This window comes from Pipistrellus kuhlii, unplaced genomic scaffold, assembly GCF_014108245.1.
Source record: "Pipistrellus kuhlii isolate mPipKuh1 unplaced genomic scaffold, mPipKuh1.p scaffold_m20_p_8, whole genome shotgun sequence".
NCBI classification, from domain to species: Eukaryota; Metazoa; Chordata; class Mammalia; order Chiroptera; family Vespertilionidae; genus Pipistrellus; species Pipistrellus kuhlii.
Genome location: NW_023425584.1, coordinates 49,910,469 through 49,938,081, shown reverse-complemented (window position 1 = coordinate 49,938,081; position 27,613 = coordinate 49,910,469). Strand labels below are relative to the sequence as shown.

General features: G+C 40.2%; 1 protein-coding gene across 6 annotated transcripts in view; it reads left to right on the top strand.

The window, feature by feature from the left end:
* LRBA (LPS responsive beige-like anchor protein) overlaps nt 1-25,914 on the top strand; it is a 518,726-nt gene extending 492,812 nt beyond the window's left edge. For all 6 annotated transcript variants that reach the window (XM_036424850.2, XM_036424848.2, XM_036424851.2 and 3 more), the window contains 5 exons: nt 2,978-3,145; nt 18,481-18,582; nt 19,849-20,045; nt 23,184-23,335; nt 24,738-25,914. In XM_036424850.2, the coding sequence (XP_036280743.1) occupies nt 2,978-3,145; nt 18,481-18,582; nt 19,849-20,045; nt 23,184-23,335; nt 24,738-24,828 (710 nt within the window). In that variant the 3' untranslated portion in view covers nt 24,829-25,914. The remainder of the gene's footprint in view (nt 1-2,977; nt 3,146-18,480; nt 18,583-19,848; nt 20,046-23,183; nt 23,336-24,737) is intronic.
* Nucleotides 25,915-27,613: the final 1,699 nt, after the last annotated feature.

Sequence of the window (27,613 nt, the reverse complement as noted above, 5' to 3'; positions counted from 1 at the left end):
AAAGGAAACAAAAAATAAAGGTTTAGGAACACTTATGAGATTATCAGAAAATAATTTACCAAAAGAGCAGCAGGTATTTATATGTTGTGATTTATTTAGGAGGAGTGAACTTCAGCCTCGTAGCAATAACAAATATCACCGAGAAAGGCTGCCAGAACAGGAAAAAGTAAACTTAAAAAGATAATGTTTTTCAGAGTTGAGCCCAAAGTATACATTGTAGAGAACAAGATTAATTTGTAGTAAAGTAAGAAAGCCTTTATATATTAATACTTGAATGTCAGTTGTTCATTTTTATCTTCCCTGGCGCCCAGTATACTTTTGTTCTACTTATTATTCCCACTAATCCTACCTTGTACTCTTTCTTTAATAAAACTATTCACTGTTCCTAATTACATATCTGTGTTTCATGTTTGTCTGCCCTACTAGACAGTCAGTACTCTGGGGGCAGGGACCACGTCTGTTTGCCATGTCTATTTACCTCTACACAGGTGTGAGAAGGCCTCCTGCTTGGCACTTAGTAAGTGCTTAGCCAGTGTTTGTTGAATGGAAAATCACTGTGATAACTTTTGGGACAAAGTCTATAACACTAGGGAATTGTAGTTGGGAAAGAAACCACAGTGAGCGAGTTGTCCATTTTCCTGGCGCTGATGTTCTAGATGCAGAGGGATGACTCACTAACTGATGAGAATTAACAAATGAATCTTGGATCCTTCTGTGGCTAAGCTTACTCCATCCCACTCTTACAGATAACACTTTTCACTTGTCCTCACATGAGCTGGAAATGACACAAGTTGCTGAGTGAGAAGCTGCTCTCTTTGGCGAGCGCCCGGCGCACGGGGAGGGCCCTGGTTTCCTCGGCCCCACGCACCTCACATAGCCACTGGTAGTTAGTTCTCTCATTCTCGCTCCTGCAGCCCACTGAGTTGATGGGTGTCTCATCTTAAATGAGCCTATTCTAAATGGCCTATTTAAGTCACTCCTAGTTTATGCGCTCTCAGCACTCAGGTACAGACTGAGCCAGAAGTCGCTGTACATACTCCGCGATCAAAACAATCACAATATTGTGGCCCTGTTCCTTTAGTAGTTAAAACTCACTGATTTAACCTTCAGCTTTCTAACCTGTGCTAAGAGTGACCTACTTAACTTCTCTCGTGGCCTTTGAAAGCCCTGCCTCTAATTTAAGCCCAACCATCTCACACTAAACCTCCACTTCGTTTGGCATGAAAATTATAAATGACGTGAAAATTATTCCTTTTGTTCATACTTATTTGCTCCTCCCCTACACTTTTTATTCTACAAGGTCTTGAATTCTTACCATATTCTTTATAGATAAAGCTAGTTTTAAAAAGGAAATGTTTTAATGCCAGTTTAAAAGACTGAAGGAGTTAAAAAAATGAATATTTTTAACATTTTGCAGTTAAAACACCTGCTTTGACAAAATTCTTTATTCACAGGGAAAAAGTGTACTTTATTAAATTTGCAATTTTAGATCGAAATGAATCTGATTTTAAAGTTACTAGTACCCTGTTTCCCCGAAAATAAGGCAGTGTCTTATATTAATTTTTTTCTCCCAAAGTTGTGCTAGGTCTTATTTTCAGGGGATGTCTTATCTTTCCAAGCGCTAGGTCTTATTTTCGGGGAAACATGGTAGTAGTCTCTGTACAAGAGTGGAAACATTGTATTAGACTTTTTAGTTGATTTAGAACAATTATATTTCAATGTTTTATTTCTAAATTTGCGGCACTTAAAATAAGCTTTACATTTATTAAAATGGAAAATTAAAACAGTTTAATGTAAATATTTCTATTATATTTATTATTATCTTTAAAAGTTAAATAAATGTAGATGCCAATACTTAATTGAGACCTTAAGCTTTTGAATAGATTATGATGTGTTCCAAGTTAAACATGCAAACTTTTTTTCAGCTTAGTGTCTTTTTCCCTTGAGCATTTGAGTTATGTTCAAATGACCCCTGAAACAACTTATAAAAAATAAAGTCATAGTGAATATTAAGGATAGATATTCAATGACATTCATTTTTAGATTCTTCGGATATTTCAAAAGCAAATGTTGGCTAGAAACTGTAGGGATGAAAGGAAAGATCTATAGGTATTTAATTCTTTGGAGAAGTTTGTATGGATTATAAATATCATATCTAATTAAAACAAAGGCTCTAATAAGTGGGGCTTTACTTTTTTTCTGACACCATTACGTGAACAATTCATCCTGTATTTGAAGCCCTAGATATATAAAGTTCACTGGGTTCCTTCCCCCACCCCTAAAGTCATTAGTTTAGATAAACTGCCTTAATCTCAATTTTATCATCAGGGCCCCTCCCCCCGTAAATTTTCATCATTCAATGAAATTAAAACTAAGAAATAACGACTTGGTTTAAATTGCAATAACAGTATATTAGTCCTTTTAGCAAAACTTAGTTCTAGGTAATCCTGGTTTTCAAAAACAGAAGCTCTCCAAAATGACTTTACATTGAAATGCATTAAATCTTACTAAGTCAGAGAGGGGTTTGTATTAGTGAAGTCTGAAGTATAGAGTACTTCTCAAAAGACAACTAAGTTTCATTGTGTTTTGAATCATATGGAGTAATTTAAGAAAATGTTGAAGTGGTTCCCAATCATATCTACTGATGGAAGAAGGGCCTTCTTCCATCAGTAGATATGATTCATTTGTAATTTATAGTAGCTATTACAATGATATGATATCATAGTCATTAAATATTATAGTTTGAATTGAAAATAGTTTTTGCCTTTCAAAATATTATTATCACAGTTTAATTTTTTTTTGCGTTACTATCGAAAGAAAACTTTCAAATTGGACCAGATCAAATTTTATTATAAAATCTGAATTATCAGAATCTGAGTTTATAAGGCTTTATTACCTTATAAGTGAAATGGTCATGATGAGCATACAATTTTTTAAATTTTATAGCAACTTTTAAGAAAATTGTTTTGTGTTTCAGGAAAATTGATCCAAGTTGTGTTTGGCCATTGGGGTGTGGTCACTTGCCTCACTCGTTCCGAGTCGTACATTGGGGGAAATTGCTACATTCTCTCCGGGTCACGTGACGCAACCCTTTTGCTCTGGTACTGGAATGGGAAAAGCAATGGGATTGGAGATAACCCAGGCAGTAAGTACAATTTATGGTATAACTTTTACAAGTGAAATGTAATGGCAGTTTGTAGTAAAGCTATCTTTTACATCATGGTGAAAGTGAAACTGAATCATTAAGTAGTTTTAATTTCTTATTTAAAATTTAAGAAAGGTCTAGATAGCCTCATTATTGGCATTTTGTGACCGCTGATAATTCAAATCCAAGTGTGAAACCTAATTTTTCACATTATAGGTTATTCTTATGATCTGAAAATGCTAGTTCTTCATTGTAAATGACTGTCATCACATAAAATAGAGGTGTTTCATTCATGAACAATAAGATATAACATAAAAAGAACAATCACATATTATCTTGTTTATTGAATTTATATTTTAAAAGAGCAAAATTATGATTTCATGGAAACAAGCCAGTCTTTATTAAAAAAATATATGCTTTCATTTACATATTAAAAGGTAAAGCAGGTCATAAAAGGCCAATATGGAATATTCAAATGGCTCTTGGTTTTTCAGATGGGAAATGAAAATGTTCAGCAACAGCCTTAAACATCTTTATGAAACTATGCTGAAGGCAGTAAAACAAAAAATGTGTAACCATTTAAAATTGTAATTCACAGAAGGCAAAAAAGGAAGCAGCTACCATTAAAGCCAATCACACACAGCTGCAGAGAAGAAATGGCTTTAGAAAAACACATTAAGAAGTAGGAAAAAACAATTAAAGGGACCACCTGAAAAATGAGAATTTAATTAAAATGATTATGACAACACTGAAAGGTTCCTGCAAAAATAGCTTTAGATTTTTACTTCATAAAGTGGAGCTTTTTAGCTGCTCTTAAATATTTACAGTTTCTTAATTTAAAGCAAGTTGCAATGCATTTGGCTAAGGAAGGATCGTGTTGTTGCTGATTACTTTACCTGAATCCTGCGGTACATCTGTCATTCAGCCCCAGGTTATGAAACAGTCTGAATACATTTAAGTCCGTCGTATTTTGGGTTGACTTCTTTGAGATGTGCTTATTAAATGTATATTATATGTATGAAAGTGAAACATTATAATTGAAAGCCAATACAATTTTAAAAGAAGTATTAGCAAAGTTTTTTTTTTTTCAGAGCTGGTTCTTCTTTGTGTTCGGTTGGTGTGATTTTTATTCAGTGAACCTCTACTGTATATTTCTTATTTTAATCAAAGCACAGATCATTCTCCATACAAATAGGATATAAAAAATAAGTCTGCAATGCTGTGGCTAACACAGTCTTTGTGATAAGATCAACTTTAATGTGTCTGTATGGGGGATAGTGTGTACATGTGTGTATTTCACATATTTATTCAGACAGGTCCAGTTTATATATAACTATGATAACATTTTTAAATATGTAAACTTCAGGAATTTTTTTCCCCGCATTATTTTGAAAGGTTCTTCATGGTATTTTATTATGGACCCATGCATTTGGCTCATTCTCTTTTTTGGCTTTTTAGGATGAGTGACTAGTTTCAATTTCTTCTTTTCCTGTGTCTATGAATTTAGTTATTGAGATACACTAACTTAACTTAGACCTAGATTTGACATAGTTAATAAATATATCATTTTGTTATTTATTAGAAAATATTTAGGAAGAACTTTCTCTTGCCTTAAAATGGTTCATGATGTTTCATGCACATATAACAATCCAGATACAAGAAAAAAAAAAATATATATATATATATATATTTTACTTTTGTAACCTAATCAAGTTCATGTTATTACAATACAATGTGTATTCTGAGAACTAGCTAAAGTCTTACTAGCTATAGCACACGTATAGGCAATTACATTTCATACATTTAAGTATATTTTAAAACTAGAAATATTCAGCTTTTCCATATGGGTGAAATATGTATTTACATATTTAATACCTTATGAATCACCCTAGAGATGGCTTTTACATGCTCATCTTCTAAAGAAATAAATCAAGCAGGATTGGCCACATTCTGGAGTTTGGAGTAAAACAAATCTGAGTTCTAAGCTTTGCTGTAGTCCTTGTGTCTTGTCTGCAAAATGAAAGCAACAATGGGAACTAAGGTGTTATCAGAAGCACTGTGTGCATAGAGCAAATAAATCACCCCCCACACACCATCATGTTAGCATTAGAGTATATAATGTTACATTTTTCATAAAGCACTTCATCTATACCCTCTCATTGTCTGCAGTATGGTGGACATTAACTCCGAGCAGTGCTGGAAATGCAAAGAAAAAAAAAAAAAGAATAACATAATAGCACAGCTAATAAATATCTTAGAAAATTGTAATGTATCTTGACTAAATTAAATTACCTTTCTCAAAGTGAACCGCATCCTTTCTGGCCCTTTTCTAGCATCTGATGTCCCAATTTAATTTTGCTTTAGCTCTGAAGGGTGGATTTGGGAGAAAGACAAATAGGCACTTTTTCATGCAGTGAGAATTTCCGCACATTAGAACAGAAAAATGAACAAGCCAGTTAAAGCTTTTCAAAACATAATGACGAGAGAGAGAGAGAGAGAGAGAGAGAGAGAGAGGAGAGAGAGAGAGAGGGAGAGAGAGAGAGAGATTTCACTGTGTGTTTTAAGCATTCATGAAAGCAGTTCGGATTTTACAAGCCTCTGGCTCATTGATGGCTCCACGAAGCAGTCTCCGAAGTCAGAGGCTTTCAGATGAGGAATTTTAGGCTGTGCTTATTCCTGCATTACATCTGTTGGATGCAGTGTAAGTGTCCTTTAAGAGATAGTCAGGCTTTTATATATATAATTGCACTGTGGTCTATAAATGCCTCCAGTTAAATTTTTGAATTTAGACTTTTCTTGCTTAAAGGGAAAATAGGTCGATTTAAAAAAAAAAAACAAAACTAGGGTGTTGCTTTTTTTCTGCATTTCATAGATTTTATTCAAGTATTTTGTGCGCTTTTTATTTCAAAATTATGAAAATAAGCTAGTAATTTTACTTGCTGGGATCATAAGCCTGCAACATTTTTTATAAACCTTTGTGCTATGTGTAAAGTTAATAGCTTTATTGCTATTTTTAAAATAATGTTTCCCAATATTAATATGTATATTGGTTGGGCAAAATCGGGCTAACTCTATATGTGGTACAATTTGGGGTTTATGAAAGGATACACGTGTTCTCTGAGGTCTGGATTTGGAGGCAGAGCCTTGCTCGCCTGCACAGCAGAGAGGGTTCCTCTACGTCTGTTGTCTTGAGTGGGTTATCTCCTGGGAAATGCAGTTTCTCCAGGAAAAGAAAATTAACAGAGGATTCCATTTAGTTTTGCCTTTTAAAAATAAAATCAACCAAGAACATTTCAATGAAAGATGTTTTTGTTTGGAAGCATATCTCTGCCTGACCACTCTGTGTGTTTTTTGAACCAAATCTGGCCCACCAAAATGCTTTTCCCGGGATAATCCTTTTTCCTTCAAAATGGAGAAAATGCTGCCCAATACATTCAGTTGACAATTAAATATTTTAAAACTTTGAAATGATGGGACAAGCAAGATAAGAATCTCCAAAATCGTTATTTATCCTCTATTTTATATTGTACTAATATACCATAAAATTAAAATGAAATACTTATTGAAAGTATTTAAGTATTTTTAGCTATCTAAGTGATTTTTTTTAAAAGCCACAGTTGATTAGCTTTAGAAGTAAATGGTTGCTGACTGTGAGGGTGTCGTGTAGATTTGTGTGTATAGTATTTTGTTCTCCATTCTCACGTTCTGTTTTTGATTTGATTGAAAGGTGCCATTTTTTTCCCCTCGTTGCAATCAGACATGCTAATCTATGTCAGCTTTCTTCTTTATGGGCATGGCGTCTTCTGAAAGAAAGAAAAGGCTAAGTTTTTTTTTTTTTTTTTTTTCAGTAACACCGGGATTCTGTTTTTTAAGAATATTTCAGCACCGTTAATTAGAAAGAAGGTTTTATTAACCATAAGGCTAGCACTAACAGACCACAGAGCTGCTTTTTAAAGTACTGTATGCCATAGCTGCCCTGCTTTCTTTCTCTGTCTAAAACTTCATTTTGTTATACTCTCATCAATCACATAAGTCATTACCGTAAATCCTACTGTTGTTAATTTTACTAGTATCACCCTAATGAGGCATTCTTGCTATAATTAAAAATGAATTCTAACTTTAAGGCATTCTAAATTTTTTTTAATGAATTTAGAATGATCTTGCCATATGAGCATAAATACCAGATATACATAGACTACTCATCAAGTCCATAACAAAAGTAGTATCATCCAGGTGTGAAATATTTACTGGTTACCTTTGTGCACGTCTTATGCATATGTATTTTTGTGCACAGATTTAGGAATTATGTTCTTTTTATCATAAAGCCTACTATGTTTTATGGAAGCCACTGATAATCCTTATTCTTTGTCTTGCCAAAGTTAAGGTAGATGCAACACAAACTGTAGGTGTCCTAGAGCACCATCTGCTGGATGCACTTGGGGACTTAATGTTAGTAAATCTGAAAATCAGCACTTGATAAGACAGGTGTACTTTGTTTTTAATTGCCTGTGATGTATGATTTGTGGGACCCAAATGTCAATACGTATGCATATGTGTTGAACCATAATGCTTTATAAAATAACTCACTTTCTTCTTTCTTATGCCTCATGCCGACATGGATTTGGAACTTGATAGTAAATATTGTTTTAAGGAGAAAGTGAGCAAAATATATGCCCAGTGAAGCAAAGCATCATAGTTTATCATGAGATTTAAATTCTTATTGTCCGCAGGTTTTCAGTAAGCTATAGTTGGAGAAAATTCTTTGGATGATATTTTAACTTTAACCTTCACTAAATTCTGAATAGGAAAGCAATGTGTTTGCAACAAGTAGCCTTCTTATAATTTGGATGTGAATTTTGATCTTTTCTTTTGTCAACAACATGAGTTCTTGTATATGTCTCATTAGGAGCTTTCCTATGGCCCTATTTTTGGCGTGCACCTTTGCACGAACACTGAGACTGCCCTGTGTTTTTCTTCCTTGAAGAATTCATCAAGTAGGGTTTGAAACAATATGTTGGCAGTGTTCGAGTTCAGGTGACATTAAAACTACGTCTATGAAATTCTCCAGAAGGTCCAGGATGTTTAGTGCTCCATGATGTAATGCAGGCCCTCAAGTTCCAGCAAAACAACTCTGTATTTACTGCTTGTAACTAATAGTAGATGTGGTAAAAGGAATTATATTCATATGGCAAATGAATACAACCTTAATGTGCACCATATGCAGAGTGGCGGGGTGATGTGCCAATATATCACATTTATTTACCTTGTTTAGTTGCAGAGAAAAATGGCTATACCATTTAGCCCATAGACTATAGGCATATAAATATGAGAACAGAAAAACTGGTGATTTATGCCCTCAAATTGAAGCTGAGTGTCTTCATATGTAGACTCTCATAATGCCACCCCAAAGGAAGCTGTCTGTATAATACTATATGCTCAGATAGAAATTTAATTTCAAACAAGTGCTGGAATTAATTTAAGAAGTACAGATTTCCTTTAGTCAACTAAGTATCATTGTATAGGCTCTCAAAGAAAAAATTTGAATGTCTTTTTTCATTTAATTGGGACTGAATATACTCTGAAATTATAAACTACTTCCTCCCTCCTTTTCACCTAAAAGCAGGGTTCTTCTGCTTTAAAAATATTGTGTGTGTGTGTGTGTGTGTGTGTGTGTGTGTGTGTGTGAGAGAGAGAGAGAGAGAGAGAGAGAGCGAGCGCGAGAGAGAGAGACATTATTGTAGAACTACTAATGATACATTTAATTAATACCTCCTGGAAAAACATATTAGAATGACTTTATCACCTTCCCCAAAGTTGGTCTCATTAGAGAAATTATATGACAGCTTTGGCCATATGTACCTCATATTACACTTTAGATATTCCTGAGAATTTGAAAAGAGATCCATTTTTATAGAAAAGTAAGTACTTAAATGCCTCTGTTGATTTCTTTTACAAAACAGCAATTGCCCTATCTTTTAAAGTTATGTTTGTCGCCTTCAAATAGTTTTAGTCTAACTTTTGATTTTGGATTTGAAGTGTTTTTAGACAGAAAAAATCCTCAGAAGCCATTTTCCCCCTCATGGCTCAGGGCTTCGTGACTGTTGGCCTTTTTCGCTTTTAGTCTTGTAGTTTGTAACTTTCTACACCTTAGAGATCACTATTTCCTTGGGGTGAGTGGGGTCAAGATGTTTTCTTTTTTATTATTATTATTAATTGAGATATAATTGACATGTAATACTAGTTTCAGGTGTGCAACACCCTGATTCGATACATGTATATGTTATGAAATGATCACCACAATATGTCTAGTTAACATTCATCACCACACAGTCACAGATTTTTTCCCCCTTTCATTAGAACTTTTAAGATCTACTTTCAGCAAATTTCAAATATACAATACAGTATTGTTAATTATAGTTACCATACTGTCCATTACACCCCCAGGGCATACTTATAAGTGCAAGTTTCTACCTTTAGACTGCCTTTACCAGTTCTCCCTACCCCCACCTTTGGCAACCACCAATCTGTACTCTGCATCTAAGAGCTTCTTTTTCTTTTTCTTTTTAAGATTTCACATGCATGTTTGATTCTATGGTATCTGTTTTTTTCTTTCTGACTCACTTCGCATAATGCCCAGGTCTATCCAGGTTGTCCCAAATGGCAGGCTTTCCTTTTTCTTTTTTACTGTTGCTGCACAATATTCCATTGTGTATATAAACCACATTTTCTTTACACAGTCATCCATCGCTGGGCACTTAGGTTGTTTCCATGTCTTAACTATTGTAAGTGATGCTGATTAAACATGGGGGTGCAGATATCTTTTCAAGTTAGTGTTTTTGTTTCCTTTGGATAAATACCCAGAAGTGGAATTGCTGGATCATGTGGTAAATCTATTTTTAATTTTCTGAGGAACCTCCATACTGTTTTCCACAGCGACTGCACAGCTCACATTCCCACTAACAGTGCACAAAGGTTCCCTTTTCTCCACCTCCTTGCCAACACTTGTTATTTCTTGTCTTCTGGATAATAGCCATTCTAATAAGTGTAAGTTTATATCTCATTGTAGTTTTGATTTGCATTTTCCTGATGATTAATTATGTGGAACACCTTTTATGTACCAGTTGGCCATTTGTAGGTCTTTTTTAGAACAATGTCTGTCAGAAACTCTGCTCATTTTTTAATCAAATTAGGGGGAGGGGTTTGTGTGTGTTTTGTTTTGTTTTGTTTTGTTTTGGCTGAATTGTATGTCTTTATATATTTTGGATATTAGCCCCCTTATCAGATATGTGACTTGCAAATATTTTCTCCTATTTCATAGATAGCTTTTTCATTTTGTTGGTTTCCTTTGCTGAACAGAAGCTTTTCTGTTTGATTTAGACCTCACTGTTCATTTTTTGCTTTTGTTGTCTGCTTTTGGGGTTAATAGTTAAAGACGTGAAAAAACTCTATAATTCTCAATAGTGCCTTACTTATGTATCTTTAACAAAAGAACCTTGAAGATGCTAAGGAGGAGCCCTGGCTGGATAGCTCAGGTGGTTGGAGCATTGTCCCGTGCACCAAAAAGTTGTGGCTTTGGTAACCAGTTAGGGCACATCCGTAAGTTGTGAGTTTGATCCTTGGTTGGCGCACGTACGTGTGGGAGGCAACCTATCAGTGTTTCTCTCTGACATTGATGTTTCTCTCTCTCTTCCCCGGCTTCTTCCTCACTCTCAAAAATCAATAAACATATCCACAAGTGAGGATTAAAAATAAAATATTAAGTAGGACATATTACGAAGAATTTTATGTGAGTTGGGTATTTAGGATAGATTAAAAATTAGTTTTTACTTTTAATTACTATTCAGAAAAAGAGCTTAATTTTGAATATCAACTAATATGAATAAGATTGCACGTCAGTAAGTGTTCAATCTGCATTCTTTATTGGAGGTGGAATTGTATAGTGTTTATGTTACAGAAACCCATATGCAGCCACAGAAGCTGTCAGTGAATTAGAACCAAAGCAAGCCCCTTAAGGGGGAATCGAAACTGAGAAGTCCAACAAGCAGGAAGAAAGAAGCACGTCAGTTAAGTTCTATGTATCCATGTAATGAAATGGTGTACAGCCATTAATGTCTTTGGATTTGTGATACTGACATGAGGGATCTGCTCTCTGTAGTGTTAAATGTAAAAGATCACCATACTATATGTATAACATGACGTAATTTAAATGTCTATGTCTGTATGTGTATACCTTGTACTCCATGTATATTTGTACATAGAAAAACGTCTAGAATGATAGCCAGCAAAATGTTATCAACGGTTATTTATATATAGTGGGCTTTGGAGGCAGTTTTCATTTTATTCTTTACAATTTACAGATTTCATTTTTTCTAATAAGCATGTTTTACTTTGATAATAGAGATACTTTATTTTTGAGAAAAAAAATTCTTGTAATAGACCTTCACTTTCTGCTGTAGGCTTCTAGATATCAGTGTTTGTAGCAGAGTTTACATGGATTATTAGGTAAGGTTGGAAAGTCTAAGAAAAGGACAAATGAGAGAATTTCTAGAAATCAAAGTCTATTTTCTCTGTGACAAAACAAAAACAAAAACACCACAATAATAATGAGGACCATGTCTAATTGGCATGTATGCAGCACAGAATTGTATAATATTGCACTTTTCTAAAAGGAGTGTCCACCACAGAGGGTGAAAATATGCATCATTCTGTTGCTGCTGCTGCTGCTGGGCCGCCGCAGCCGCCGGACGATGCTTCCTGGGTGCTATGTGCCAGGCGCATCCTCAGCACTTTGCACACCCGCTCGTTAATGCTCAGGGTGGTCCTGTGTGGTGACTACTGTTTCCCTTGCTTTATGGCTGAGGCACAGAGGGATTATAAATGTGCCTCTACGTTCCCCCCTGACCTTGAAGCTCCTGCATCTTACTCTGACTATGAGAACTTGCCCAGTAAGGGTCACAGAGCTAGCAGTGCTGGAGGCTGAATTTGAACTCAGGTCTGGAGGCCATTGGCACCATTCCTAACCACTCAGATGGACTGTCAGCTGTAGACAGTTTGGTGCAACCCTTTCACTAAAGCCCTCTCAGTATCTGCAAAGGACAGTATGAGGTAACTTTGTTATACTGTGTTCTTATGTAAGCATTTGTCATGATAGGATTTTGTTCTGTTTTTTAATATTAAACATTAAGGGTTATAACTTTACATGTATAATTATAGATACATATCTACACACACCCATTTTCTAATGAGTCTTAAAGGATGATTCCATTGTCATAAACTATATGACAATGTTTATATGTAGTATATATACATATAAACTACATATTACATATGTAATATATAGTTACATATCATAGAGGAAGAGAAAGATTGTAAATCAAGATTATCAATTTTAATTGATTTTATACCATTATCTTATCTTGCATTAATAATTCTAATCTTATTTACAAGTACAATAGAAGCTACAGTCTGATGGTTGCCACATCCTGAGTGCAGTTATGGGTTTCTTTCTTTCTTTATTTTTTTCTGTAGTCTGTATGTTTCACCAAATTAACTTTGTTTTTTGTTTTTTTATACCAAAGAGACCATGCTGAATAGAGAGGAGGGGGAAAGAGTTGGTGGAGATAGAATGAACAGAACAAATTTCAAATAGTTTCTCTTTGCGTACTTACTATATAGTATTATAGTGCCCATTGAAAAATTGGAAAATACAGAAAACAGACTGACAACTATTAGAGGGGAGGGGTTTTGAGGGATAGATGCGAAAGCTGAAGGGATTAAGAAAAGAAAAAAAATCACCCTCATAGACATAGGCAACAGTATGGTGATTACAGGAGGGATAAGGGGGTGGGGAGGTAGGAGAGGGTGTGGGGGGATAAATGGTGATGGAAGGAGGCTTAACTTTGGGTGGCAAACACACAATACAAATGATGTATTATAGACCTGTATATACTTAATTTTTTTTAAAAGCACATATATACTTAATAAATTTATTAGATTCTTAAACATATTCTTTATTTTATTTTTAATAAAATTTACTGGAGATGACATTGGTTAATAGGATCATATAGGTTTCAAGTGTACATTTTTTGGACATATCATTTGTTTATTGCTTTGTGTGCCCATCTCCCAAAGTTAAGTCATCTTCCATCACCATATATTTGGTCCCCTTTACCCTTTTCTACCCCACTCCACCCCCTTCCCTCTGGTAACCATATTTTCTTTCAACATGAGTATTCTGTTGAAATGATTTTTTTTTTTTTAACAAAGCCAGGTTTCACATTTTGTTTTTACCTCTCTGAGAGATCAGATGCTGTTAGGTTTTACTGTGGGGAATTATACCAGTTGTTTTTATTTGAAGACTTTATTAATTAATGTTAAATATTAATTTTGTATAAAAATTGAACTATAATAGTTTGGATTTCTGTATTAGTCAGTGCAGCTTTTGGACATTTCCAGTTACAGAGATACATGTAATTTGCAGGTTTACAGGAAGGTCGACAAAACCTGCTCAGTGACCATTTGAAATCAAGTCACTTAAAAATGCAGGCCACATTTTATTCCCCTCCTTGTTTCTGTAGTACATTGCACAAAGTAAGTACCCACTAAATGTTACTAAATGAATGAATGAGTGAAGGAATGAATGAACTAAAAAGGAGACATGTTAGCTTCTGGCACAGGAATCTTCTAAACTAAGCATTAATTGAAAGAAATAATTTTATTTCTATAAAAATAAGAACAGGGAAATGTTAAACTGTGCTTCATTTTATAATTAAAGGTATAAAATATTTAAACTGCTAATGAGAACTTTGCAATGCACTGTATGGTAATTTTCATAAGACTGAGGAGATGATGTCAGAAATACCAAAAACTTCATTCATTTTTAAAAATGTAATTCAAAATCTGCCAAAAATCTGTGTCAGGTCTATTTTTACCTGGATTATTAATCCATTTTGCCTTATAGAAACAGTGTCTTTGAAATATTTTTCTCATTGGATATTTATGAGCAGTATACTAAATAAATTACTGTCTTCCCTTCTCTCAGGTATAACTATAAGTAGTTCAGAGTCCATTTGATGGAGAAATACACTTAGTATTATGAGGGCACAGAAGAAACACATTTAATAACAACATTTGTTATTCTGCCTAATGGTGTAAACCTTTCACCTGATATTTTAACTACAGCACAGATCCAATATCAATGCTAACTGAGCCTGTGGAGATCTTGTCAGTGCGGTGGGTTGTTACCACAATGTGTAAGTTACTGTGATCCTCAGTGCTGTGTGCGGAGAAAAGCGCGTCGGTAAAAGCCGGTGCGCCCTGGTATCTGTAGCAGGATTTGGCCCGTCTTTAATCTCCTTTGACTTGTTCATCTTCCTTTAAGGCCGTCCATAAAGATGTGCCGAGCATCCCTTTCAGCCTTTGGTGGATTTGCACCAGTGGTCATAAACCTGCCCTCGGGACAAAGACCCCCTTTCCTTTGAAGTAATTGCTCAAGCTTTTCAAGGCAGTCCAAGAGTCTATCCTCTTTCTCTTTTTATTTTTCTTTGAGATGAGTTTGACATGTAGCCCCTTAAACCAGCATCAAGATAAATTTTTCTCTTGGCTTTTTTGAAAGCCATGACGATTTTTCAAGCACTAAGACTTAAAAGGTTCTTAAGGGGATCTGCTCTGCTTTGTGATCTAGCTTTCAGTGGATCCTGCTATCTCAGCCAGCAACAGTGGGGACTTTTGGTATTCATTAACTACTGCAAACTTTTATCAAAGAATTAGCCTGATATTTTCCAGAAGACTTGTTTCCCCCTTGTTCTTTATTTGGCTTGGAGACTTCAGTGAGAGATGGAGATAGCTTTGGGGGTCTTTGAAAAGGTAATATGTGGCCAGTATTGTCTTCCTGGAACTGATTTCCTTGTAGGTAGTCTGTGGGTGACAAGTAGTGGGGAGGGGTAGGTCTAAGTGGGTGCTGCAGTGAGCATGAGTTATATGGTTTCTAGGCTTTGCAAGCAGAAATAGAGAAGTAGGATTTTGCCTTTTCTGTGGGATGTGATTGCTTGGGCTCTGGGATCCAGGTGATGTATAATCATGTAACCACAGAGGAATCAATTCTGAGCCATATATGCCAGTAGGTCTGTGTTCTGCCTCTGAGTATGCCCTTCACCTTTAATAGCTTCAGTATAAGTAGTTCCCGAAATACCTAGAAAACTTAAAACAGTTTGAACCTGTTGGGTTTAAATCCCATATCATAGAATTCTATTCACTCGGGTGAAATATTAATATTTAGAACATTTGGCGGCTTTGCATTTATAAAAATCCACAAGTATTTATTTTGAACAGAGTTTTTAATGAGAAAATAAAAAGAACATTCAATTTACAGAGCAGATAATAATGGAATACAAAGTCCGTTCTTAAGCAAGACTGAAAACAGCTTTTCTTAGGGGAAACGCTATTTCTTCATATGTTGTCGTATGTGGATTTTTAAAGGCCATTAATGTGCATTTCCTAAAGGGAGGGAAGTTAAGTAGCACAATCTTTTTACTGGAAATTCAGTGAGTGTTTGTGAAACCAGTTACCTGAGAAGAACCCAATGATTATAAGTCTGCCCTTATGCTTTTAATTTGTTGTTTTTCTTTTCCTTTCTTTCCTCCTGTATTTCCTGAACTGTCTGACCTGCTTCCTGGGTTAGAGAACATTTTGCCAAACTTTTAAGCCAACATCTTAGCATTGAACAGTTCTTTATTTAGAGATTGGGCCCAAGGAAAAGAAACAGCCTTTTTTCTGTTTTGAAATTACATCGTATGTTTGTAGAGGCATACATGATTGGTGTGGCGTGGATTATTGGAAACTAGTACTTTGCAAATAGAGCATACTTATTAAAATTTTAATTATGAGTTTACAGAAAAGAGCGCTTATACCTTAACCCACTTTATGGGGTTAATTGGGAGGCTTCCTAAACTCTTGACTTTAAATGTAGAAAATTCTCAATATTTGAACTGTTTTGTATGAAAGAAATACAGTGTCAGCAATATTCTCACTTCCTATGTTCCTGGGAGAGTATTCTTAGACCTAGGAAAAGGAAAATTAGCCCTGACATGCTTAGGTGATGGTGTTCTCTGGGTCCGCCATTACCCATCTGCCCCGTGTTTACTTTGGTTGACACTTAGGTCATTTTCAGTTGCCACTAAGGAATTCCAAGACAATTCAAATTAAAACACAAATCTCACCCCTCGCTCCCTTAAAATGGTTGACTTATGAAAACAGAAGAGTAATCACTGAAAATGTATGCCTTAGATCTTAATGATTTTAATTCTTGATTTTAAATAAGTTGCTGATATAATTAGACATTAATTTTAAAAATAACTTTGTAGGTATTTTTGTGGCATGTAGACCATCTTGGGAAAGGGATGAAGCATGAATGAGGGTGACAGTATTGGTAACTTTAAAAATATATAACACCTATTTCTCATTTTTGTGGCAAGGCTTATCTCTAACAGAAAATTAGCAATTCAGATTGGCTTAAATTATGTAGGTTTTTTTCCCTAAAAATTTCCCCAAATTTGTCTACTTTTTTCAACGGGGAAAAAAAAAAAGTCCTTGTGACAGATTCTTTCTTGTTTTGAAAAATTAAGTAAACTTTGTAATTAAGGTAGGTTTCCCTCCCCAAAGGAGTTTTGAAACTTGGAATCAAATCAACCTTCCTTTGCTTTTTCATAGGTTTTTGAGGTCTCCCTTTATCACTGAGCATGTCAGCCAGCTCCAGGTCAGGCAGTGCGCAGCAGGCCAGTGTGGTGCAGCTTGCTGTGTTGCAGTCTCACTCACAGTCACCAAAAGCCATGAAGGACACTGGACACAGCTGTCACGGTGTCCTCCGGTGGCATGCTGTGGTAGTGGTGTGGAATGACAAGACATGAAGTACCTGTAGGCTCCGGGGGAGGTGTCTTCATAGTAGACACACTTCACCTGTTTTTGTTCATGGATATCCATGCATTCAGTGAAACCTATTATTCTCTCCCTCTCTCCCCCCCTCCCCCCGCCCCCTTCATCCTTCCAGAAAAACATAGGTATGCACATACATTTTGCATGAAATTTCAGGGAACCCACAGACCCATTGTAGAAACCACTGCTTTGGAGTTGAATGTGTTTGCCTTTTCAAGGACATTAGGGTCCTGCTGGATTTTCCCTGACCCGCCAGGCCTCTCCTCAGTGTGTCTGTACTACATGTCTGGTTTAGGATGACGAGTTACTCTTCTCTGCAGAGCTCCGCAGCTGGTGGTAGTGACCTACTTTCTAAGCGCATTGTCCCATTTGGATTATACAGTGTCATTCATCATTATGCTGTGAAACCAGCCAGGCCAAGGAGATCTAAAAATGCCGACACCCTGTTCCCAAGTCCCACTTGTAAAGGCTTTTGTGTCTTGGTTCTTAGTGACTATAGAAGTAAAGGACTGGTTTAGTATTAAAATAGTATCTTCAGGCTAACTGTGGAATTCAGTTTATCCTTGTAGCTCAGCATGAATCAAGCCACAGATGAAGCCCATCTTTGTTTTCCTTTTCTGTGCTGGGGCTGGTCATGGTGTGGATTCCTTATCAGTCAATCAGTTTTCTCTTTCGCTTGGGACCCAGGTACAGGACGGCTCCTCGGGGCTGTGAGGATGCTCTGCAGCGGCTCCTGTTATTTGGGTACCCCTCCTCAGTCCTCTCCCTCCTCCCTGATTTTCAAGCACGACCAGTAAAATTACATGTAGGAGCTTTTTTTCTCTCTAATCTTTTTTGACTGCATCATAGAGAAATATACTCCGAGACTTATATGTGAGGAACATACATATGCTCAGTAAAGACGGTAGATATATAAGAGGGCCTGCCTTGAGACACCATGAATCCCAGTCAGAACTGTTTTCCTTGTGACAGGGCGACAGTGGCCCATAGAGGGAAGGAGAAAAGGTGGCTGTTTCTCTTTGAAATGTGAATCAAGTCTAAATCCCTACTTTCATAGTCGTCCATCCATAAATCATCTGATCGGGGGGCTCGTATTTATGTTGGGAGAGTACCTGAGGCATTTTATAATGCAGATTTCTGACTTACTTTACCCTGAGGTTTCAACCATTACTGCCTGATAATCACGTAAGGATTACACATTTAATGTGTGGTCCTCACAACATAGCATAGAGTTTCGACCTGGTTTTAAAATAGAGTTTTTGGACAAATTCCCAAACTAATAAGTAAAAGAGTTAGCCATTATGGGAATTAGGAACTACTTGCTGATCATTTCATCTGAGGAGGAGGAGGGAATCCCCTGCACGAACTTGAATTCATTTGCCCTTTTTATCTGTCTTTTCCTGAAGGTGGGACCACCACCCCACGGGCCATTTTGACTGGCCATGACTACCCGATCACCTGTGCTGCCATCTGCGCCGAGCTCGGCCTGGTCCTGAGTGGCTCCACAGGTAAGTCGGTGGCACTGCCATAAACGTGTGCTGTTTGCTCCAGCCCTGTTTCAGGTGCGCAGTGTTCATCACACCACACATGGTTCTGTTTCACAGCCTTGCTCTAAGCGGGGAGGAGGGGGAGCTGGAGCAGGGACATCTTTGTATGTTTGTTTACTCTTCGGAGCTCTGGCTGGGCTGCTTCCGTCTCACACCTGAATGGAAGCGCCTGACCCATCTGTTCTAACTTCCAAATGCCAGGCTAGTCAGGAACCAGGATGGCGCCAAGAATGGCGTGGAAAGGTCTGCCCAGGGGTTCGTCCTAGCAACATCAGCATGTATTTAGACCACAGATACCAAGCAGGCATTCCAAGAGCACACACTTGGAACACACAAAAAGGCTCATCTCATGGGGAAGCATGGAGTATTGAGTCACCTTATCTATGTTTTGAACTATTATATTTAGTCTAGGTAACAACACTTATTAGTCAATTGTGGTTTTGAATGTTTTAGCTGGTCAAAACATTGAAACACTAGTGATGATAGCAAAAATCCTGTACCGACTGGAATTTTTACCTTCTTGTGCCCAACAATGTCACATACCCTTAGCTGGCATGAGGTTTTGGACTAGATGTGGTTCCCATCAGCTGTGTAAATGAACCTGTCACCCTGCAGGCTGTCCTAGCTTTGCACCGAGTGTGAGACCATGCACATGACAATACAAGCTAAAGCCGGCAAAGTGAGTTTAATGATCAACAGGGAATTTTATGATCGGTCCATGGCATTTTTAAGAAGGTTCTCAAAACATTAAAAATTCTTTATACACACATCTGCATACATGCACGTACATATACACGGACATGAAAGGGTGGGAAGAACACACATTTATTAGTGTACTGTCATTTAAAACAGAATTCACGTGTTTTCTTTGAGAGAACCTTCTCAAGAGCAGTGCTTGCCGCTTTCTCTTCATAGAACAGGACGTGGAGAGCGAGCCTGCCAACCTGACCAGTCTCACACTCCTTGCCTTCGGGACTCCTTTAAAGGGAGGGCCTTTGCTGGCTTCCCTCCTGGCCTAATGATTTCACAGAGTAGTTTGCACGTATGTGGCTCAGCTCGCTCCTCTCCCAAGACCGCGGCACGCACAGGGCCTTGTGCACAGTGGCACCGGGAAGCTGTCCTTTTGCAGACTTTCTGGGACGCGCTTTGACCTGTGCTCACGATTCGCTTGCAGTGGGCTGTTCCCACTTCAGAATTAATCTTGCGTTTTGTTTTCCCCTTTCTCAGAAGGACCGTGTCTCATACATTCCATGAACGGAGACTTGTTAAGGACGTTGGAGGGTCCTGAAAACTGCCTGAAACCAAAACTCATCCAAGCTTCGAGAGAGGGCCACTGCGTCATCTTCTACGAGAACGGGTTCTTCTGTACGTTCAGCGTGAACGGGAAGCTGCAGGCCACCATGGAAACAGAGGACAACATCCGGGTGAGTGCCTCTCAGACGCTTCAGGATTTGAGATACTTACCTCAGAGGGGCATGTGAGGAGGGGAGAGGGTTCCATAAAGAAGCCCCTTCTGAGATTCTTTCCCTGCATTCCCTCCCTCGAGGCAGCACCCAGGTGAGGCCCGTGTGCCCTGCCAACCACGGCATGTCCCAGCTGTGCCGACTGTGTTGCTCAGTGTGGGAGCCCTCAGCTGGAGAGGCTGGCTCGCCAGGGCACGGGCTCAGTGTTTTTGTATCTGAGCATCAAACTTAAAATAATGCAACAGAGGACATCTAGACCTGTCTGCTCGTTCTAGGTGGGGATAAGGACTATTTAGGATTAGCATCTGGCTCCAGACTTCTCCGTGGAGGACGAGACCCAGTCTTGCCAAGGTGACAGAGTTGGATTTCACATTGTGATTTGAATTAGGCAAACTTTTTCCCATTTTGCTGTGAAGAAACGATAATGCTAGTGGGCCTTCCAGGGTTTCACTTCCTCTTCAAGACAGGGCTCCCTCAGGACTAGGTAGAAGGAGGGAGTAAGGACTGCCATTTGGAGAAGCTGTTTGCAGGTCATTGTCCCACCTCCTGACCTGCTGGTGGAGGCTGCTGTGCCCAGCCACTGCTGTTCCTGACCAGGGCGGCTTAGAGGACACGTTCTCGCAGATCTGGTCTGATCACCCCTTCTCGCAAGTAAAACCCTAGCTATAGATTACATGAACTCAGGGGCACTTGCTGCTCCTTTATTCTGGGCTGGGTTTCTTAATTCACTAAGTAGCATGTCTCTCTCTCCACGTGTCCGCGCTGCATCCGCCTCTGCCACAAAGGCAGGCGGGCCTCTCTCTGCTTTCACTTCCCCTCCTCCCCATAGCACTTCATTTAAACCAAGTACCCATCAGAGGGCTGCCTTTCCTCTTTGGAATAATAATGCTGACCATCTATCACACGGAGTTGCGATTATATTGTCAGCTACGCTAATAAATCTGTAAAATCATTTGAAACCCCTGGCTTCCGGGGCTCTCAGGACCAAGGCTCTGGCAGTGCCTGGAGGCGGTAGTTGGCTTCCTACAGACTGTTTGTTTACACTAGTTTTCCTCTCTCTCCTATAGCCATTGCTTTTCCTCCTCTAATATTTCCCACTGGGTTTCACGCTTAAACAGCCCATTGCTTTTGCACCAGCACTTTTGTGCTTTATCACACTAATTGTAAGTGGTGGCACTCTGTGATTAGTAAGCTTGCCTGGCAGGGAAAAGTGGATAAAAGAGGAGAGAAGAAAGACAAGGAGAAACAAAAAGAGAGGGTAACAGAGAGTGTAGTGGATAGGGAAAGGAGAGCATAGAGAAAAGGCTGAGAGAGGAAGAGTTGGGTGAGGGAGAAAGAGGAGAAGGGGGAGAGGACCCAGGCAGCAGGCACAGCGTGGAGACCCTCTTACTTCAGGCCTGATGGTGTGCTCACCCCCAGCATAGCACTTGGGATTTCAGAGGATTGAACCCTCATCTCAACCCCTCCTGGTGATGAGGCGCAATGTTAGCGTTGAGGTCTCCCCGAGTGCTGGTCTGGGTGGAAGGCAGGGCGCTGGTCAGGAGAATTGGGCAAGTCCTTCCCGGGAAAGGCCGAGAAGACATCCTCTCCCTTATTAAAATGTCCTGGATGGTCCTAAAAGTCCAAGTTTAAAGTAATTTCAAACAAAACTAGGATTAGAGATTCTTTACTAAAACAGAGTTAAAGATTAATGGTTTTAATTTATGTTTTTATATAGCACTTACCCAGTAAAAAGCCTCAAGCATAAAACTCAAGTGAACCACAACCAGAAGGTTAATGGGTTTTCATCAGCTGGATTCTATAAGTGTAGCAAATGATTACCTGTCCCAGACTCCCTTGCAGGTCCCGACCCCCGGAGACGGCCACTCGTGAAATGAGGGGAGGCAGAGGATATTGACTTTTACTTAGAGAAATCTTACTGTTCACATTTGGTTTAGATTTGGAGGATACTTCTTATATGTAACTACCTTCCACACTTGGGCTTTTATATCTTAGATTTTTGTGAGAGTAAGCCATATTTAAGGGACCACTAAAAGTTGGCGTTTATGTGAATGTGAATTGAATGGCTATGAGACGATCCTTACGATGATTTTTAAAAATTTGGCAAAGAGTAAATTAAAGACTTAAGGCAACTGTACGGAAACAGAGCATAAACATTTATCAGAAGTTACAGGTATCCTTCCGGGCTTGCTAGCACAGTCTGTATTCCCAGGCCCGTGGTGTCCAGATGGGCGTATCACAGATGGCTGCAGTGACTTGGAGCACTCTGTGTCCGCTCCTAAGAAAGGCGATGGGTCTTCCTGAGCTAGGGAATGGAGGCTCGGAGGGCAGTGCAGATAGGAGTAGCTGCAGGGGTGGGAAGGACAAACAGTAAATATGGTGAGCATTGCAGGCTCTGTAATCTGTTGCAATTAAGAGAGGAGCCATAAAGGAGTGGGTGTGGCCAAGTTCCAACAACCCTTGTTTATGGGCGCTGAAATGTGGAATGCATGTAACTTCCCACCTGTGATGAAATTTTCTTTTATTTTTCTCAACCATTAGAAAATGCAGACAGCCCTATAAAAGCAGGCACTGGCCTGCCTCTGCCCCATTTTACAGGATGGCTCCCTGTCTGCCCCGGGCAAGAAGAAAATGCTCAGCCTGGGGCTGAGGACCCGGGAGGCGGGGTTCCTGCCACATTGTCCTCCCCGCTGCTGTGAAGTAAAGGTCCTGCAGGCAGCAGCATTTCACTGGGGACGCGAGTCAGGAGCTCTGTCCGCCCGGCCTTGGTACAAAGCGTGCTTAGTCAGTGCCCCGGACACCTGCCGAGATGCCCGGACTCCTCACTGTCCGGTGCTGGTCCTAGTCCACAGTGTGCAGCTGTGAAAAGCATCTGTAGCACTGGAAGCGTCTGCCACCTCAGCCTTAAAAAGGAAAACTCAAGCATGGCCTAACCGTCCATTGATTTTTTTTTTTTTTTAAATGGCAAAAGTTTCCTGATTCCCGATTTCCTGACACTCAGGAGCCACACGGTCTCTCCCTTCTCCCTACGCTGTAGTGCAGTCTCAGGTGCGCTTTCCCTGGAGCCACATCTCACCTGAGCATTGCTTTGTCTCACAGGCCATCCAGCTGAGCCGGGACGGGCAGTACCTGCTCACAGGAGGAGACAACGGCGTGGTCATGGTCTGGCAGGTGTCTGACCTCAAGCAGCTCTTTGCCTACCCGGGCTGCGATGCCGGGATCCGGGCCATGGCCCTGTCTTACGACCAGAGGTAACACTGCAGTCAGGTCTGCTCACGGTGGCGGGAATTTTAACGGGCTGGGTTGGGGCTGTCACCTGAGCAATGAAAAAAGCCAGTGAATAGTGGGGTTTCCAGGATACTGTGAAAATATGTGGTTTCCTTTCTGATGACACACCCCCCCGTGGAGAAAGGTTGACTTCTCCAGCAGTGGACATGCGTCACATCTCGGGTTAGCCTTTTGTGTTTCTTCAAGTACCTTTAATGCAAAATGCCTGGGTCTCTGTTCATGAGAATTCCTACACACTCCCAAGTGGGAAACTTGGGGGCGATCGTTTTTATCTGGTTTCTCATTGCCTCTTAATATAAGGTGACCAGACGCACCGCTTTTGGCGGGACCGTCCCGATTTTTAACCATTTGTCCCGTGTCCGCAGAGTTTTTAAATCGGGACTGTTTTAAAACGCTGCGGGACGCAGGACAAATGGTTAAAAATCGGGATGTCTGGTCATCTTATCTTAATAAACAGACACTCATTTTAGTTCCTAATTGTTTTTGGGTGGCAACAGTTTTCCTGAAAGCCACCTTTTGGTGTACACGTCCGTGGCCTTAAGTCCATTCACAGTGTTACGCTAGTCTAACCGCCACCACTGTGTTTAGTGAACTTGTCGCTTCTAACACACCTCCTTGTGGACTGAGCTTTCTGTGGATACCTAGTGCCCTTGTCTCTCCTCACAGGCTTTGACTGGAGGACAGTTTTTGTTTTTTTCATTACTGTTTGCAGGAATGTCTTTTCCCATCCTTTCCCTCTAGCCTGTTTGTCTCTAGGCCTAAAGTGAGTCCCTCATAGACAGCACATATTTGATCATGTGTATCTGAGCTTGTGTAGCGGCATCTTAGTTCCTGGTTTTGCTGTGAAGTGGTAGGGAGGATGCTGAATAGGATCTCACGCCCTGCACAGGGTCAGTAAAGCAGTGTGCCCCCCCAGGCCCCCCACACACACACCTGCAGCGGTCACCTCAGGAAGTCACTGTGTTCTGAGACCTGGGCCCTGCTCAGAGCGTGATGGACAGGACTCTCCTGCGGAACAGAGCCCACGCCCGGCCACACGGCCCCCTCACTGATTCTCTACCTGCGTGCACCTCGCCACCAGCAATGACAGAGACCCATTGTGGCAGCCAGGCCTGCTCACTGACTCTGTTTTCTGTAAAAGGGAAGCTGTGGCTTGGCTCTTGGTAGAATGGCGGAGGCGGCACTGGAGTTTACTCAGGGCTGCATTTTAGTCATTAAATCACGTACCTTCGTCGGCACATACTGTAGCTCTGACCGCCAACTTCTCCTTTACCTGAAGAGTTGGGAAGGGCAGCTCTTTCTGTAGCAGCAGATGCCTCTGGACTGAATTAGGTGTGTGAATCCCTCTCCTCCCTGCTCTTCCAGGTGCATCATTGCCGGCATGGCCTCAGGAAGCATCGTTCTCTTCTACAACGACTTTAACCGGTGGCATCACGAGTACCAGACCCGCTACTGACGGGCCAGCCCTGCTCCCAGCCCAGGAGGGGACGCCCTGGGGCGTCCTTCCCTTAGGAACAGCGAGCACATCTGAATGTAACCTGAATTTGCTCAAAGAAGCAAGATATTTTTAAAAGTTAATTACTATTTTTGTAGACTTTGCTTGACTTTTTGGGGGGGAGGGGAAGTATATAGCAAAGCAGAAAACTGGCTGCTGGGTTCTGTAGTTTTAAAAAAAAATCTATATATTTTTAGTCATAATGAGAAGTCTATTTTCACCAATTATGGAAAATATACATTGGAGTGAGTAAACCCACTTATTCTAGCTACATTATGAAAAAAACAAACAAAAAAACAACAACACATTTCCCATTTATCTGTAATCTTGAGAAAGCTATGATTTTAACAATAGGAAAATGGGTTATACTATTGGGATAGGGGAATTTTATGCTATACTTTGGGTCCTGTAATTTTTTTCCAAATAATTGTGCTTCTTATGAGCTGAACTTTCTGGGATTTAAATAGTAATGTTTAAGTTATGCTACATGTAATTTAAAACATCTCAATGAGTTATTTCTATCGATATTCTTCTTCAAGCATGTTATAGACCTAGAAAATTATGGTTAGGGGGGAGCAGTTTTACTGTGTGGTTAACATGAAAGGATCTAACATTATAGCAAGGGTGAACTATCTGCAATGTTTTCCTGATTTGCCGTCTTCATGGCACACCAAAGTGAAATGATGGCAATGTTCTTGGGCTCACAACTTTGTTTTTCTTTGAGTTGCAAGTACCAAAGGTCCCCCCTGAGGTGTGACTGTGCCCAGCACTGAGGCCAAGCCCCCGACACCCACCCCCACCCCCCACCCCCCCGGTCTGAGGACAGAGGCTGCCAGGTGCTGTATCGAGTAACACCCGTCTTACCTTCTCTTTGTTACTGGACTATCTTCACCTCCTTTTGATCAGCAGTTTATACTAAGAAACAATGTTATTTTGGTGTTGTATAATTCTACTTTTCTAGTAGACTGCTGTGTGGGATTCTGTGAAAAATATTTGAGAAAAGGTCTGTATTACATAAATAAACTCTTTGTATGTTGTGAACTTTGACATCCCATCTCTGTTTCTTTTGCCACTTTTACCTTTTCTGCACGCTCTGCTCTGCTCTTCTCTGCCAGCCAGGACTGGGAACAACTCAATCTGACAGAGAAGTTAAATGCCACTGTTTACTGGGTTGTTGGAAATACCTTTTCACTCCTAATTTTAAGACATTGATAAATCAATTATTTACCCCCCAAAATGTCTGTTTCAGTCACAGATTCTGAACAACCAATAAGAGAGAGACCCTTTTGAATAAAACCTTCTGTGGCTGCCCTTTTCCATTCAGCCCCACGAGCAGAGTGCATGGGCCAGGCAGGGCCTGAGCACACACACTTGGTGCCCAGGGTCCTCCCACTCCTGTCAGAGGGTCAGGGAGATGGCAGAGATCGCCAGGCCAAGTTCACAAGGTGGCCAGAGATTCCCAGATGCAGCCGGACCACACATCTGCTCTGCACCCTTTTCAGCAAATACAGTGGTGTCCAAACAGCGGATGATATAACTGGTCTACCAAAACGGGAATCAAAGGGAGAGAGTTTTAGTAGGTGTCTTCAATACCTTCTAACTGGCTGTGATTTCAAGAGCTCCTGGCCACACAATTGCAGACCTACCTGGTTTGGCCCTTCTCTGCGTCAGCCCTGCCCCAGTCTCCAGTCCTGCTAGGGAGCACAGAGGCCAGGGTGAAGGTCCCTCTGCAGCCAGAAGCAGGGTCTGCACAGCTGGAAGGATGTCTGCACAGCTGGAAGAACCTCCACCGAGCAGAGAAGCCTTGCATGCTCCGGTGTGTGTCCCAGGTCACAGAGGAGCAAACCGGCCGGCCCGTAGCCTCACGTCACCACGTGGCACCACATTGGGCCACAGCACACTCACAAACAGAAAGGAGGGGACAGGACTTAAATCTCAAGACCTGCATAACCTACGTGTCATCAGCACAGGCCAGGGCCTCTCCTCAGCTGTTCCTGCCTCGCCCTGAGAGAGGACTGAATGCTTCCTACTTCCTCCAGGTGAGCAGCCTCCCTCCCTCCCTCCCTCCCTTCCTCCCTCCCTCCCTCCCTCCCTCTTTCATGGCATGCTGTGTGATGTTAAGTCCAAAGGCATGGCAAGTGAGTGCAGGGGAAGCTGGGAAGTCTCACACTGTCCTAACTTATAAAGGAAGGAAGGACCATATGTAGCAAGTCAATAAAACAACAAAATAAAGATTCTATTTCCTCTCAGCTGAGTAGGAGAAACCTCTCGGGGATTTTCTTAGAGGTGGAAAGTGTGGTCCATGATGCATTTCCCAGGTTCCCGGGAGTCAGAAGATCACTATTTAAAAAGCTCAAGGCCACTCGCTATCCATGACACTGACACATCACTGCCAGCCCTGGCTGCTGTGAACCAGAAATGCAGATTGCTCTCACCAGGGGACATCACATTTTTCTCTCTAATGAAACCAGGGTGGCTGGGCCTCTGGGCAAGCTATCTTCCCGAGACAGGCAGGCGCTCGGCCTTACAAGTGTGCCTGTGAATGCTGAGACCTCCGCAGTCATGTGCCAGAAACATGAATTATGTTTCTCTCTCGGGTTCAGGGATATTTTTCTTTGCCAAAACCAAGGTTTGGGGGCAGCTGGGAAGGCTTGTGGTTTCCCCAGACCTGGCAGGAAGCAGCTGGCTGCTCTGCAGCTCTGGGCTTGGATCAGTGGAAAGACATTCTCCAGACCTGACTCCAGCC